At 39.0% G+C, this 17,284-nt stretch overlaps 1 protein-coding gene across 1 annotated transcript in view; it reads right to left on the reverse strand.

The window, feature by feature from the left end:
• Positions 1-17,284, reverse strand: part of SKAP1 (src kinase associated phosphoprotein 1) — a 281,368-nt gene that overhangs the window by 232,063 nt on the left and 32,021 nt on the right. Inside the window, exon 2 of the mRNA XM_059380247.1 lies at positions 15,015-15,120. Coding sequence (XP_059236230.1) covers positions 15,015-15,120 — 106 coding nt within the window. The remainder of the gene's footprint in view (positions 1-15,014; positions 15,121-17,284) is intronic.

The following is a 17,284-nucleotide window of genomic DNA, read 5'->3' on the forward strand; positions in this document are numbered from 1 at the left end:
CTACAAAGTGGATGTATCATATAATTATTTGATTTATCCTGCTCAAAAATAAGTTACAAGAGGACTGGAACCTGTGTCATATTCACCACAAAAATGTTCTGCATATAGCATTTGCTCAATAAACATTTGTTGAATCAGTTAAGTGCTATTATTCACTTTTTATGAAGAAATTGAGCCTCAGAAGAGTGGTGACCTAATAGTCCTACTGCCTGGGTTCATCCAAATTCCAGAATCTAACATTTGTGTAACCTTGAGCACATTGGTTACCTCTCTGAACCTCGGTTTTCTCATCTGATCTTTCTCATTGATATCCATCTCATGTACGCAGATCAAATGAGATAATGTGTATAAAGCCCTTGACAATGGGGCTGGCATATAGTACGTGTGTGGTGAATGTTGGCTGTTAACTGTCATTCTTAAATTGCAAATGTGAGAGTCTCCAAAGCCCTCATACTTCCCAAGGAAAAGGGCCCTATGTTACCCTGACCAACATCAATGTACCTAACACGGTTCATCACCCACAACAGAGGTTCAACAAGTCTGGCCACTGAATTTCCTCAGCACTCTCATCTTTTTTAAGATTTTATTTATTTATTTGACAGACAGAGATCACAAGTAGGCAGAGAGGCAGGCAGAGAGAAAGGGAGGAAGCAGTCTCCCTGCTGAGCAGAGAGCTCAATGCAGGGCTCGATCCCAGGACCCTGGGATCATGACCTGAGCTGAAAGCAGAGGCTTTAACCCACTGAGCCACCCAGGTGGCCCCTCAGCACTCTCATCTTAACCAAAAATTAGAAGAAAACCATTCAACACAGTTAATGTACACCCAGAAGTCTCTTAACCCTCCAGGTGAATTTGTATTTTAAAAGAAGCTGTTGAGGGACGCCTGGGTGGCTCAGTTGGTTAAGCAGCTGCCTTCAGCTCAGGTCATGATCCCAGCGTCCTGGGATCGAGTCCCACATCGGGCTCCTTGCTCCACGGGGAGCCTGCTTCTCCCTCTGACTCTGCCTTCCACTCTGTCTGCCTGTGCTCGCTTTCGCTCGCGCTCTATCTCTGACAAATAAATAAATAAAATCTTTAAAAAAAAAAAAAAAAGAAGCTGTTGAGCCTAAATACATTTCTAAATGGTGAAAAGGTATGTAACAAATGGGAACCAGACATCTCAGACCTTCTAGAGAAGGCATCTGTGAGCAGTGGTCTCCATGCTGGCTCCATGCAGACTCCATGAGCCTGACGGCTCAGTGGCCCGATAACTTCTTGAAAAACAGGGCTATATGATATGTGACACTCTTGATTGCCTGGCATGATGCCCAACAAAGAGTAAACAAATAGCCAACACATATTTATTGAGTAAATTAACTTCTTCCGGTTTGTAATCCTCACCCTGCACTTAGGTGATTCCGTTTCTCTTTATGACCAACATAAAAATCAATCATGATGACTGATGTTTTGAGAAGGAGGAAGTGAATGGTTTACTCAAGCACCATCGCTTCGGGAAACTAGTCCCACAAACACAAATATTTTATTAGATAGTCACACAGAGTGTAGATAATCCTTTTCTAATGAAGGATTCAGCCTGTGTCAGTTCAGTGCAGCTCAAAAGGATAATATCTAAGAAATGAAAGTTGTTCTCAGTCAGTGATACCTCATCTAATGAAGACCTTGAGAGTGAACTTCCTTTATTTAAAAAAAATACATATTTTAACAAAATCATCATAAATTACTCCAAGGACTGCTGTATTTCATATGGCTTTCATGTGCATTTATGAGTGTGTATGTTTGGCACAGAGTAAAACACCTCACACACAGCTGTTTATTTGCACAGGAGTGACCCAATGCTTCACAACAAAATTAGAGCCTAGTTTCTTCTTTCTACATCTCCTTTCCCCTCCGTTCCAACTCTTTACCCACCTGGAAACCAAATATGCTTTCACTATTTAATCTCTGTCCCTTTTTAAACAGGAAGGGCTCTGACCTCAATGACTTAGGATTAAATATATAATCACTGCAGAGCTAGAAAATACAAATAAACAAAAAGGAGAAATTAAAAATTACTCAAGCTCCACTTGCCAGAGATTATCATCATTAATATTTTGGTGGGGGCAGGGCGCCTGGCTGCCTCAACTGGAAGAGCATGTGGCTCCTGATCTGGGGGGTCAGGGGTTCAAGCCCCACGTTAGGTATAGAGAGTACTTATACACATGAACTTAAAAAAAAATTTTGGTGGGTTTTCTGGAGACATTTTTCTCTGAGGTTTTTACATATATATTTAACCTACATTTTCATTTATAGTATATCTTATCGTTCCACGTCAATGAATCTTCTATAACATGCATGATTAAATTATTTATTTATTTTTAGGTTTGCCTGTCAACAGAATGGAGGAGCAGAATAAACTGGAACAGGGAGAAACTTGAGAAAGAGAACCAGAAAGGAGAATTTTGCAATACCCTGAGTAAGACTTTATGGAGGCAGCAGTTTAGCCAGTGACAAAGGGAGAGGAGAAGACAGATTTAGGATAAAGAATCAATAGGCTTGTTGATGGCTTGGGGAGTAAAGACAAAGAAGCCAGGAAGGGCACCCATGATTCTGCGTTGGGGGCCTGGGCCTAGGGAAAGCAGAGTTAGGGGTTAGGGCTAAGCAGGATCAGTTCTGGACAGTCAACACTCAGCATTTTTCTGACTATAAGTAACGGAACACCCAATGACATGGGCTTAAATAAAGCTTATTTTTCTTTTAAAACAGGTCTGGAGACAGCTGATTCCAGGGTTGATGTAGGGGCCCAACAGTGGCATGAAGGGTCTAGACTACTGTGGTGTTTCTGCTCTAACGCCATAGAATGGAGTCGTATCTTAAGGCGGCTACTGCATTCAAGGGAGTACTGCCGTCTCCCTGCAAGAGGCTAACAGAAGTCTGTCGTGGCTTCCAAACCATGACTCATCCCCAGGCTGGTAGGGTTCTGTCGTCAAGGAAGAATGGAGAGTGCCTACTGGGGACACATCCAGCAGAGTCTGCCCAGCTTTGTGAACACTGAGATCTCTGACACCCAAGAGGAGCTCTCCGGTATGCTGTCTGAAGCCATGCCCAGAGGACTGCCTCTGAGCTGTGGAGCCGGAGAGGAGGTTGTAGAGTTGTGATGGGACCAACCGCCTGAGAATGTGGTGAGGACAGAGACAAGCCTGAGGGGCAAGGCTCAAGGAACAGGGCAGAAAAATGAGACCAAGCACGAGCTTGGGGGAAAAAGAAAGAATGTATAAATGCAAGGAAGAAGGAAAACCAGGAGGGACTATTATTATCATAGAATGAACAGAAAGAGAGTTGGGTTTGTTTGTTTGTTTGTTTGTTTGTTTTAAACTTTTTGAGGAAAAGGAAGCTATCAATAATGTCAGATGCCACAGGGAGACCAGGTAAGTGGAAAAGGTCCCCTGGAGGTGACAATTGGAGAGTTACTGGTAACTCTCTAATTGATAAGAGCAGAAGCCAGATCATGGAAGAATGAGGAGTGACCAGAGAAGAGGAAACCAGAAATGGCTAATCTAGCCTTCTGTCTGTTAAGGATTAAAAAAAAAAAAAAAAAAAAAAAAAAAAAAAAAAGGCTACAGAATAGTCGCTAGAAAGGGAATCACTGTGTAGGATATAATATTTTTCTTACTATTAGGAGAGATTTGGGATGCCTGGGTCTCTCAGTTGGTTAAGCGACTCACTCTTGATTTTGGTTCAGGTCATGATCTCAGGGTTGTGGGATCGAGCCCTGCACTGGGCTCCAAGCTCAGTGTGGACTCTGCCTCTCACTCTGCTCCTCCCCCACTCATGCTCTCTCTCTCAAATAAATAAAATCTAAAAATATATATATTAGGAGAGATTTGAGCATATTTCTATGATGAAGAGTTGTAACAGGGGAAGGAAACTAAATTTAATAAAGAGAGAGTCCTAGGGCATAGTGATAACAAAGGAGGAAAGACGGTCACTGTGAGGCATTGCTTTAGTCCTCAAATAGCATGAGGAGGAGCGTGATCTCAAAAGCCAATAGAGGGAGGGCACCTGGGTGGCTTAGTCAGTTAAGTGTCTGCCTTCAGCTTAGCTCATGATCTCAGGGTCCTGGGATGGAGCCCCGCATCGGGCTCCCTGCTCAGTGGGGAGACTGCTTCTCCCCTCTCCCTCAGTCCCCTGGCTTGTGCTCTTTCTCACTCTATCTCAAATAAATAAATAAAATTTAAAAACAAAAGATAACAGAGGGGCAGAAAACTGTAAAGCCATGTAGCCACATCTCAAAAGGTTTAGGATCGAATGGGAAAAGTTTAGACGCGGCAGCAAGGAGCTAGAATGCCGACAGCACTTCCAGAAAGGAAGCACATTCTACCTAAGATGACTACAAGCAAAACTGTCCTGCGGCAGAGCTGAGTGTTCCGAAGGCAGAGATGGAGCAAAGTGGTTGAGGATGTGGTGCAGTTTGATTATAAGAAGACATGGATCCTAAGAAACACAGGGGAAAGGGCTAGAGGAGAAGTCCTCAGGAGCGATGAGAGATGGCAGAGACAAAGACATGCCAAACTAAGTAGGGAGGGGGATGACCAGAAGCAGAGGGCTGGTGACAGCATACAGCAATGGTGGCAATGACTGGCATCCACGCTCTGCGGAATGCCAGTGTAGGGTCAGCTGTCACTTTTTTCTCACAGAATGTTAGAGAGATGCTATCACAGGAGATACATGAGGAAATGGGAACCATGTCTGCAAAGGTCCTGTACCCCCAACACTTGGCAAAAAGAAAGCATCCTATCTTTGGAAAAGAATATGTGGGGCCAGCTACCAAATAGTAAATGTCCTAATAAGAGGGTCTCTTGTTTTAAGTTTTAGCCTAGGACCCCAAAACTCAGTTTTTGGTTATAACAGTCTCCCCACCCCCATTCATTGGACTCAACATTACTGAGTTCATACTACATGCCAACACCTTGCTAGACCATTTTTTTTTCTTTAAAAAGATTTTATTTATTTATTTGACAGGCAGAGATCACAAGTAGGCAGAGAGGCCGGCAGAGAGAGTGGGGGGAAGCAGGCTCCCTGCTGAGCAGAGAGCCCGATGCGGGGCTCAATCCCAGGACCCTGAGATCATGACCTGAGCTAAAGGCAGAGGCTTAACCCACTGAGCCACCCAGGTGCCCTAGACCTTTTTTTTTTAATTAACATAGATCATCCATGCCTTTAAGGAGTTAATAATCTCCCAAAATATGTACTCTGAGTTCTGAGAAACTGAATTTGAAACGAAATTAAAAGTGTGTTGGAGCAGTGCTTCTCAAACATGAATAACCTTGGGATTGTATGGAAATGCAGATTGTGACTCAGTAGATCTGATTCAATGGAGCCTGAGATTTTACATATCTAACAAGTTTCCAGGTGATGCTCATGTTGCTGGCCCATGGGACACACTTGGGTTACCAAGGAGCTAAAGACTCTAGCAAAAAGAGACTTTGCTTCACCTTTTCTATCTACACTGACCTGTGAAGTCCTGAGAAGCTTCCCTCTTTTCCTTGCTAATTCTCCTACCCATGCATTTTTCTAATAAAAAGGTGGGGAGGGGATAGAAAACCTCACAAAGGGCTTTTTCTCCCAAGCAACTATTAGCTACACACACTGCTTTCGTGAACATGTCAAACATCTATCTCATGTGATTAAATACTTCTGTGGAACCTCTAATATTTCAAACAGGGCACCTAGATATTCAGTAAAAGAATAAGAGACTGGGAACAGCAATTAATTCTAGTTATGCCATATGGCAGTATAGAACACTAGCTGGAACCTGAAAACTCAATTTCACAAGAGCTTTACTTATTCTGAATTTTAATCATTGTAGGATCAGCAAACATATGCCTACCAACCTGCTCCATTTACACAAAATTCTGAAGAATAATCACACTGCACACTCAAAAATGATTGGTTTTTCCCACATGGACTTAAAATTTCTCTCCTAACAGGTTCTCAAAAATAAAGTAGCTGCTGACAGCTCCAGTTTAAACTCCCCGTTAAACAAGTCTTCAAACAGTTCTTCTTTTAATGAATAAAACCCCTGGCTTTTCATTTCATCATCAGGTCACAATTTTGCATTAAGTATAATTATTTCTGGTTCTGGAATCCCCAGTCCTGGGACTGGTTCAGGTGCTGGCTCCCCAGCCCCATGGACTCCCTCCATCATGCCTGTCACTGCTGAGGCGCCCATTCCACCACACACTCTCCATTTCACCTCTCTCCAGAATGGAGACATTATCATTTTCAACACATACTCCATTCCCTGTCTTCTTAGAGCTAAGATACTTTCATCTCCTGTACATCTAATAATTTCAAGATAAGGACAGAAAAATCAGTTCTTGTTCTGTGAACTTTTGTCTCCAGTGCTTGAGAGACTATCCTAATATCCCCTGAACATGTTTTAGTGATAACATTTACTGCACTAGGGCCAAAATGATTTTCTGCCACTTTCAATTCTAGTTCAATAAAAGAATAAGAGCTTTGTTTCTAACCTCTGTCATTTTTAATACCATAAAGTGATTTTAAAAATGTAAAATTGAGTTCCATCTCCTACTGGACTACCAATCTCATATTAGCTTTCCTTTTATCAAATTTATGAGAAAAGTCAGAAATTGCTTTTCCTTAAAAAAAAAAAATCAAAATTTCAGAATCTCCTGGGCAGAATGCTTGAATTGAATTTCAGCACTCCATAATTGCTGGCCTAGAAGTTTTAAAGAAGTATAAAAGTTAGCTAGTTATAGCAAGAATAACAAACTGGAAGATTATCCTTTAGTTCACTTAAAGTAACAAAAATAATGTTATTCCTAGAAAAATTACCACCCTTAAAAACCCCAAATAAGGGGACACCTGGGTGGCTCAGTTGGTTGGACGACTGCCTTCGGCTCAGGTCATGATCCCGGAGTCCTGGGATTGAGTCCCGCATCGGGCTCCCAGCTCCACGGGGAGTCTGCTTCTCTCTCTGACCTTCTCCTTGCTCATGTTCTCTCTCATTGTCTCTCTCTCAAATAAATAAATAAATAAAATCTTTAAAAAAAGAAAAAAAAGCCCAAATAGGGTGCCTGGGTGGCTCAGTCGTTAGGCGCCTGCCTTTGGTTCAGGTCATAATCCCAGAGTCCTGGTATCGAGCCCCACATCAGGCTCCCTGCTTGGCAAGAAGGCTGCTTTCTCCCTCTCCCATTCCCCCTGCTTATGTTCCCTCTCTCACCGTGTCTCTCTGTCAAATAACTAAATAAAATCTTAAAGAAAAGAAAACCCAAATATGTTTATTAGATTTACAAATTGAGGAAGTCTATGGTTTTCTGAAACCACAGTAAATGAAACCCATGGTTTTTGAAATGTGAAGTCAAACAAAAAATATTTTTGCAACATTTATTAAGAAAATTTTCTAATAGGCATAAAAATGGAAAGAACTCCATATATACCTACAGCTTAGCCTCTATGATTCACATTTTGTTATATTTGCTTTATCACATATCCATCCATCCATTGTTCCGTCCATCCATCCATGTAACTATGCACTCATCCATCCATCCACCCATCCCTTTTTTTGATGCATTCCAAAATAAATTAGAAGACATTAGACATGAGTATATACTCCATCCATAATCATTTTAGTATGCATATATAATTGACTAAACTTCAGTATTTGTTACAGTTCTTTATAACAATAATCTTTTGAAATATGCCAATTCACTTTTTGTACTGGCTTAGCTAAGTGAACTAAACAACCAATTAAAATTCCTAAATCCTAATCTTTTATTAATTCTATTAATTTGAGTAATTTCTTATATTCCAGATCTCTCACCAACAAAAGCACAAGGACACTCAATAGACACTTTCTAGTGTCAGTTACTAAAATGCAAAATGGACCTTGTGGGTTATGGCAGAATTCACAAATGAGAGAGAGACACTCACTAATATAACTTAGAGAAATAGCTAACTGGAGATTATGTGGACATAGAGTTTTCTGTAAATTATGATGAGAACCTCAACAAGGCTTACAAACTCAAGAGGGCACTTGAGTTGGAGCATTAAATAATAATACATCTTAAATAAACCACATTGTATCTACAATACAACAATCTGAAGCTGGACTTTTGAAGACTAGGTGACCTTAGGAACAAATTTGGCAACAAAGTACTAACATCAAATTGAAGTTTTCTTGGCTTTGGGAAGCCCTGGTATTACTGATTTGTAAACTCCCTAATAACTGACTACAGTAAGAGCTGCCACAGGGAGAGAGCTGTCTGTCCTTTATGAGCTGTTTGTTCCCCTACACTGATCTTCCTTTTTTTTTTCCTCTCTCTCTCTCTCTTTCAGAGGATTGGCTCTGGAAGGGGCATCCTTTGAAGCCTGAAGAATCAAAGCTATTGCAAAACACTGCTGAGAGTTTTGAAAGAAATATGAAGAAACTACATTGGACCTGGGGCGATAGGCTAAGATCTTCCCAAACAGGTCAGCAGTTGGTCTGTAAAATATTCCCATTGCCAAGGAGGCGGTGACATCTTGTGTAAATCAAAAACTAAAACCCTAAGATATCTCATTTCCATTTTAAATGCATGGGGGTTAAATATGGATATCTAGCACTCGAGAAGTTCCTGTGGGATTGATTTTTTTCCCCCGTCTTCTCTGAGCCCTTTGCTGAGCGTGATAAGTAGGACTGCATTTCATTACCAACCCTGCTAGCACTGCACTTTGGGGAGACTAGATGAGACTACACAGTGGGGGAGAAGATCTGGCTTCCAAAGAAGAAATGATTCACATGGTGCTATTATAAAAACCCACTTTAAGCCCAACTCATTTTCAATAGAATCGTGAAATAAAATAAAATCCCAAGGAAATGAAATTTCCTGTATCATTTTCCAATTAAAAAAAAATCATAGCAACACCATAAAAGAAATCAAATAGAGCTGTCAAACTTTGGTTGGTAATGTTTTTATTTTTGTAACACTTAGGAAAAAAGTAATTCCAGCAAACATGTTGGGGGACCCAACTTCCAAAGAAAATGTAAGATCATCATTAGGGGAATCTTCAATTCGATAAGTCAGGGTTATAGAAATAACATCAGAACAAAGAGTTTGGCTCCTGACAGCTGACCCAGTGCTCTTATATTTTTCTCTTTGCTCTAGTTTCACGAAGTGGCTACAGGATGGGTTTATATCCGAAATAAGAGAAAACAAGCAAATTAGAGAAAAACCACGATCAGGAAGGCTCCACACCACAAGGTCCTTGGAAATCCATAAATAGATGAATACTGGGAGGCATTTTTTTCCCCCACAGTGGCTTTCCATAAGCAGAGGAAATAGTGCAGAGCTGGAATAAAAGACTAACTCCAGATAAAATGAAACTTAAAATCAAGACCAAAGCAATCGCGATAAAATGAAGACAGTGATTTCATACAAATGATCTTTAGATACATGGCATGAAATAAGAACCTCTCTTTATAGACAAATAGACAAGCTTCCTGTATTAAAAAATTGACAAAGGATTTTCTGAGACCTTTCAGGACAAATCCATATTGAGTAGATAATAGGAATGTGCTCAAGCGATAACAATGGCTGTAATTCTATCAGGAGTAAAGCAAATTTCAGTGACCTAACTACATGGCTAAAGAATGTGCTCAGCTTACTATTCTAGTGGGTTAGTCCAACCTGAAGGGTGCAAGGTCACTTGCCTGCCTCCTAGGTCACATTTCAAAATTCCTTTCACTCTTGATAGACCATACTATTCTGTTTAAAGAGATCAGTACTTGGAATTGTTAATAAAATTTATTCATCTGTGTTTTTTTAAATGTCTTTAAAAAAAAACCCTACCTGTTATTTACCATGAAAAACAACTAAAATATTATTATATACCAGAGTTACTTATATAAAAATTTTTAGGATAACCAAAGGGAGAAGCTTCCGCCCACTCATATCACAATAACCCAGTATAAAAGGGAAAAAAAATGGATCAATTTAATCTTGGATCTGGCACCAAACCCAAGATGACCTTCCTTTCCAGGTTAAGCCAAGGGACCAGAAGTGGGAAATATCGTATCAGTCTCTCCTGCAGAGCATTTCAGACTCAAAGAACACTAAATATAACCCCTCACTGCCAGATAAGTGTATCCCCAAAAATCTTTTAACACAGTTGTGAACTCTCAACATACATTCACTGAATAACAGAACACTAGTACAGGAATTTGGCATACAGCTGATCAGTGATAGCCCTGAATTTGCTGCGGGGTTGTTTTCTTTCTTGGTTTAAGGATGGAAAGCAGGGATAGGATTGAGAAAGGAAGAAATGAATAATTAACCTTCAAGATATGGTCAAATTTTTGCTATGACTTTTGAGTCTTTTCAGAGCCATTGAAACTTAGATGGATTGTACAAGTATCTCCTCCTCTTTCTTTTTCTGAGTTGGCACTGGAACTCCAGTGTAGGTAGAATGAAACATCAGAAAGATGTTATGAGCAAATAACTAAAATCACAAGTAACACAAATGTGCTAATAGCACATTATACCTTAGTTCTCTTCAAGCATGCTTCATTTGAATGAGTTTTCTTTTGTGGTATTTAAGCTCAATAACCAGCACTTATGAAAAGTCAAGCCCTTTATGAAATTAATGGTAATGATATTTACAGCACATTATTTTGAAACTCTTACTCCCAAGAGTTGTGTCAGACTAACATTTTGTCTCTCTTCCTATAAAACAAAGACATCTGATGATACGTTCTTTTTTTTTTTTTTTGACAGAGAGAGATCACAAGTAGGTGGAGAGGCAGGCAGAGAGAGAGGAAGGGAAGCAGGCTCCCTGCTGAGCAGAGAGTCCGATGTGGGGCTCGATCCCAGGACCATGGGATCATGACCTGAGCCGAAGGCAGAGGCTTTAACCCACTGAGTCACCCAGGCGCCCCTGATACATTCTTTTTTAAAAAGAGAGAGCAGGGGTTGGGGGAAGGGTAGGGGAATAAGGGAAGAGAGAATCTCAAGCAGACTCCCCTACACTGAGTGCAGGGCCTGATGAGGGGCTCAACATGGGGCTCAATTTCACAACCCTGACTTCATGACCTGAGCCAAAATCGAGTTGGGTCCTCAACTGACTGAGCCACCCAGGTGTCCCTGATGATACATTCTTAAGCTAAATCCTGCTTTAAAGTTAAATCCATGTTAGGCTAGAAAGAAAAACTTGAACTTCCCAAAGAAAACGGAATTGTTTTTATGATATTTATATTAAAGTATCATGTTTCATGCAGAGCTATACACTAGCCACCCACAATGAGACACGTTCAAGATACTCTTTCAGCCTGTACATTAAACGTCCTGGGTTTTGCAGGTTTGTGCCATAATCCTATTACAGAAAGTTATTTCTTGATTTCATTCCCTTTCAATATGCCATAAATCTACCTGTCTCTTTTGGGAGCTCCATTAAGTTTCACAGAAGGAAACAATACTCCAAGTTTGTTTCCATTGGCTCTGGCCTTCACTTCCAACAGTGAGCATAAACGACTAGTTGTTCCAAAACAGGCCATCAAGAAAGAATATATCCCTACCTTAGTAATAAAAATATTCTATTTTCTTCATTCCTTCCCCCACTCTCAAGGTATTCTTGCTGTCAGATGGCCTCCCCAGAATGAAACTTTTAAGAAGTGCTCAACTGTTTCTGCAAACGCATGAGGCCGCCATCAAGCGTCTAAGGGCCGCTCCTGTCTGCTTCATTCCAGGTGTCCCACATCTGGCGCTGATCCTGCAGTGACCACTGTAATAAAACAGGAGGAGCCTGCGCCTGGCTTTCATCCTAATCCTTCTCTGAAGAGCTCAATGAAAACTTGGACTCAGAATGTGAAAGCTGTTAGATTTTAGGGAGAAGGTTTAAATGAGGCTATTGGAAGAAGAACAATGAATATCACAGCTCAGGACATGGAATACTACAAAACAGCTTCACCTCCTTGGAATCATAGGAATTAACATCTTTTTTTTTTTGCCTTACATGGAATACATTATCCTTCACTGGTGATCCATGAAAGCAAAAAACAAAAAACAAAAAAACAAAACAAACAAACCACACACACAAAACAACAACAACAACAAAAAACTAGTATGTAGATAGAGATACAGATACGATTTTTGTTTGTTTGTTATTTAAGTCTGGGAGGAAAGAGAACAGTTAGGCTACTTGTGCTGAAAAGTACAAGTTGAGGAGCCCTTGGAGGACATCCATGACTCTTGACACAACTCTCATTTCCTGGGGTCGGTCACACTAGACCACAGAAAGGTGGCAAACGGCACATTATAGCAACTGTGATGGAGTCAGATGCTTTGACTTTCGGCAATTCCATAGCCGTGGCGAACACCACTGAATTCTGAGTCAACATAAAAATTACAGCCAACCCTCCAGAGTTTACCAAGAATCAGAGGCATGCTATTTTCACTATTGTCTACCCTCTTCCTTCTCAAGCAGCTCAACTTGAGGAAAGAATTAGAGGAACTAAAGCAAGAAAATAATAAAGATAGAGTAGAAAGTTGTGTGTTTGTATGTAGGGGGAATGTATATATGTGTGTGTATATACACACAGTATTTATATCTACCGACTGGCTTTCTCAGATTTCCTGCTTCAGGTTTCATACCTACCTTCAAAGTAAGCCTGGAAGCATCAAATCATAATTTTAGATAGGTTCCTATCCCCCAAAAGTACCAAACCCTAAAATATCCTCGCTTTAATACAACTTTTTAAACAATTTCAGTGGTTCTTTCCATGTTACACAGCAACTTGCCATATACATTTAACTCTCAAGTTTGATGACTTCCAAATTTCTTTTCTCACCTGGCTTTTTGGCATGAGATACAATGTCATACAACAAGAGTAAATGTGGCTGGTACTGTACAAGCTTTCAGTACCAATACATATAGCATATGATGCTGACCAGCCATAAACAGGACTACAGAAGCAATATGGCTGAAGAAGAGCATTCAGTAAAACAAGGGTTACATTAACCGGATGATGATTGAATGGGTGGATGTAAGGCAATTTCAAACAGCTTGCCAAAGAAAAGCCTCATTTTTCCATTTTCTGATACAGTATCTAATTTCTGGCTCCTCATTTCCTCCGTGATCTGATAATTATGAAATTCTAAATAAAGTGTCATCTTTCTTGCAACAAATCAATGAGCAGAAAGCTCCCATCAGATGTTTCTTAAAGCTCCTGCTGATTATTTCCTGAATTCTATCCCACAAACCACACAGCAAGTTCTTTGAGAACAAGGAAGCCTCTCCACCCCAAACACAGCTTCTTTTTGTGTGCATGTGTGTGCGTGTGCATTTAATAAGTGATATGCAATTGATAACAACAAGTTACCAAAAAAAAAAATCACCTTTTATTACCAATTTCAGATTGAAGTTTAGCCCTTTCCAAACACTGTGGTACAAATATGAGAAAGAAGAATTCCTCCTCATTGTACATTTGTTCATAAAGATGCAGTAGCATTTGCATTCCTTATCACAAATTTATACAGCAACACCACCATCACACAACTGTATTTTGGGCATCCCTCTCCCTTTCATGCAATTTGAAATAATGCCACCTTTATTCCTCAGGCAATCCTTATAATAATCTTGTAATACAAAGGTCAACTTGTGAAAATAAATTCTATGGGTTACTAAGGCTTCAGATGCACAAGTAAGCCTAAATTTATCTACTGATAAAGTAACATTATGGAGAAGTTTGTTTTAAACACTCTTCCAGCATACCAAAAATTACAGATATTCTCACTTCTGAAAAAAGCTCCCATCTTCTGCATTCTGTTTGTTTCAATTATTCAGGGCAACCCAGGCTGATAATTACAGAGTCCCCAGTTGCTGAGTAAAAGTGACGCTTAATTAGCCAGCAGGAAAGATCGATTAAGATCCAGCAGGGCATCTTGTGAGGTTGTCTCACATTTCTGGAGGGAATAGATTCTGGCTTCCAAAAGACAACATTCCCTGCTTCTAAGGAGTTTCAGTGAGGTTTCTAAAGTAGATGCTCAGATCAGTCAGACACACAAATTAAATCCCAGTCATAACCCTAAAGATGTTCTCTCTTTTCCAAGAGTGCTTAGTCCAAACATTCTGAACCACATTGCCATAGGTTTGAGAAAGCTTAAAATAACATTCAACTTATCCCCAATTCTCGTTCAGTTGCTGTGACTCAAGCAAAAAGTGGCCAGGAAATATATTATAAAAGAAAATTTAAAAAAAAAAGAAAAAAAAGAAAAGAAAATTTTTATTTTTTTTTTATCTCCCTAGAAAGTATATGTATCTGCCAGATGCTCACATTCTAAAAGGAACAAATTAGGTCAGGACCTCTTATTTTAAAAAATCACTGAGTATGATACTCCAAGCCAGTCTGAGACTAAAACATTCCAATATGGTCAAAGAATCAACTGAATAAGTATGGTTCAGGCTTTCTATCAGGGAAGGAGTTGTGGAAGTAAAATCAGAACCAAAAATTATAACAAAACTCAATTCTCTCGGGGAGCCTGGGTGGCTCAGTGGGTTATAGCCTTTGCCTTTGGCTCAGGGTCCTGGGATCAAGCCCCGCATCGGCCTTTCTGCCTACTTGTGATCTCTGCCTGTCAAATAAATAAATAAAATCTTAAAAAATAATACTTAAAAAAATCAATTCTCTCTAACTGCCTAACATCTATCCTTTGGTAGTTTGGACAAGAATAAATGTTTAGCTTTTCACACATTTTGCAAAAACATTTAATAAAGATGAACATAACAATCTAAAGCTAAAAGCAGATTCATTATCATAAGATACATAATTATGAAAATGTTTTTATTTTGGTAAGCTAGCTACACTAACCATGCCTGCCTACCTCCAATTCAACTCGGTAAAAAATTTATTAAGTCTCTGTCAAGGATAAAGAACTATGATAAGTGTGTCCTGCCTGGTTAATTGATACACTATGAAAGTAGATTTTACTGACTATGAATTCTTTCAAAGCTGACATGAAATGGACCCAGTTTATACAAACCTAGTTTTGACTTGCTGGAAGCCCCGTAGAATGTGGTCTCTGTGGTTCCTCGCAGTAGCACTGAGATTTTCATTCCGCAAACCTTCCCCCAAAAACTCCTCAGCATCTAAAAGAAAAAGAAAGTTGATCAACAGAAAAGAAGTAAAAATCTGAAGGATTAAGAAATGGGTATTATTTTCTGTTTAAAAATTTTAAAGTTGCAAAGCAATGTGAAGGTACTTAACACCACAGAACTGCATATTTACTAATGGATAAAACAGTAAATTTTATGTTATATATATTTGACCTGAATAAGAAATGAATAAAACTTTAAGTAGGACTATAAGCGATGTCTTCTGATGATCCAAGACCTTGCTATAAATTTGGGATGCTAATGCATTTACTAATCAAAAAAAAATAAGTATTTTCTAAACCATTCAAAGAAACGTGAAAATATTCATTATCTCTAATGGCAGAGGAAAGACTGTCAATCTCCTAACCCTATAAATATTACAAACCAGTCATAGAAGGTCACAGGCCAACAGAAACGAGAAAGAATCACCAGTAAATAGAGCTGAAATAAAAAATAGAGCTGAACTACAAAGTCCGGAACAAAAAGGGCAGGCATTCAAAGAAGAAAAATTAATTGGCAAATGCATCATCAATGAAAATGACAATGCAACCAAGTGAAGGAACTCACATGGAAAAGAAAAATGTGACCAAGAGAAGGAAACTGCAATTAATGTGAACATATATTATAAAATAGGGACATGATAGAAATATATAATATGAAACAAATCATGTTATGTTGAAAGAAGTGGGGGGCATCTAGATATTTTCAAAGGCAAAGTACATTGATAATGATTACAATTGCCAGAAATACCAGCTACATACTTTATTATGCAAAAAAGGGTTATTGTCCCTAAAAAGTATATAAATGACACAGTCAAAATTTCCCACCTCCAAAAGCAGTGCATACCATATACAACTGTGTCACATGTGCTATCAAAATAATGTTATGAATTTATACAGTTGGGTTACATAAGCATGGTAAAAAATCTGTTTTACATTCATACCATTCAACACCACCAAAACAGCAACAACAACAAAACCCTAGATAACCATCACCAGTGCTTTTGATGAGGTATAAATTTCGAAAATTAACAATTTCACGGAAGACCACCATCAGCTTCCAAGACTTACATGGAAGTAATGTAGTCAAGAGACATTACTTAAAGGAACCCATTAAATGACAAATGCAAGAGATATGTCTTGCATTTGTCATTTAATGGGTTCCTTTAAAATTCTCTGAAGGCTAAAGAATGAAAAGATGGGAAGTTGAATTAAAAGATAAAAATAAACGCTACCCAAAATTGAATGAACACAAGAATACACCTATTAATAAAGGACAAGGACCCCATGATCATCTCAGTAGAGGCAGAAAAAGCATTTGACAAAATTCAAGATAAAAGATATGCAGCAAACTAAGAATAGAAGGAAACTTAGTCGGATCAAAAGCAGCTACAAGAAAATCCCATAGCTAACATCATACTTAACAGTCAAAGACTGATGCTTTCCCTTTCTTTCTAGCATCAGAAACAAAACAAGGATGTCTGCTCTCACCCTGTATACTCAACATGATGCTGGTGCTACCCAGGGCAATTGCACAAGAAAATGAAATTAAGATAGTCCAGATTAGAAAAGAAGAAGTGCAACTATCTCTACTTGCATATTATACAATATTATATATAGAAAACCCACTAAAGGGGTTTTTAGGAACCCACTAAAAAACTACTAGAACTAATAAACAAATTCAGTAAGTTTGCAAGATTACCAGATTAATAAAAAAAAAAGCTATAGAGTAACAATGAACAAAACAAAAATGAAATTAGAAAAAGTCCACCTAAAATTGCATAATACAGAATTAAAAATTAGAAATAAATTTAACAGAGTGGCACAAGATTTAAACTCTAAAAATTGCAAAAAAAAATTGTTGAAGGAAATTAAAGATCTAAATAAATGGAAAGACATTCATGTTCAAAGATGAAAAGACTTACTGTTGTTTGTTTGTTTGTTTTTTAAAGATTTTACTTATTCATTTGAGAGAGAGAGTAAGGGGGAAAAGGTCAGAGAGAGAAGCAGACTCTCTGCGGAGCTGGAAGCCTGATGTGGGACTCGATCCGGGACTCTGGGATCATGACCTGAGCCGAAGGCGGTCGCTTAACCAACTGAGTCACCCAGGCACCCCAAGACTTACTATTGTTAAGATGGCAACATTCCCCAAATCGATC

Source organism: Mustela nigripes, chromosome 16, assembly GCF_022355385.1.
Source record: "Mustela nigripes isolate SB6536 chromosome 16, MUSNIG.SB6536, whole genome shotgun sequence".
In the NCBI taxonomy this organism is placed as follows: domain Eukaryota; kingdom Metazoa; phylum Chordata; class Mammalia; order Carnivora; family Mustelidae; genus Mustela; species Mustela nigripes.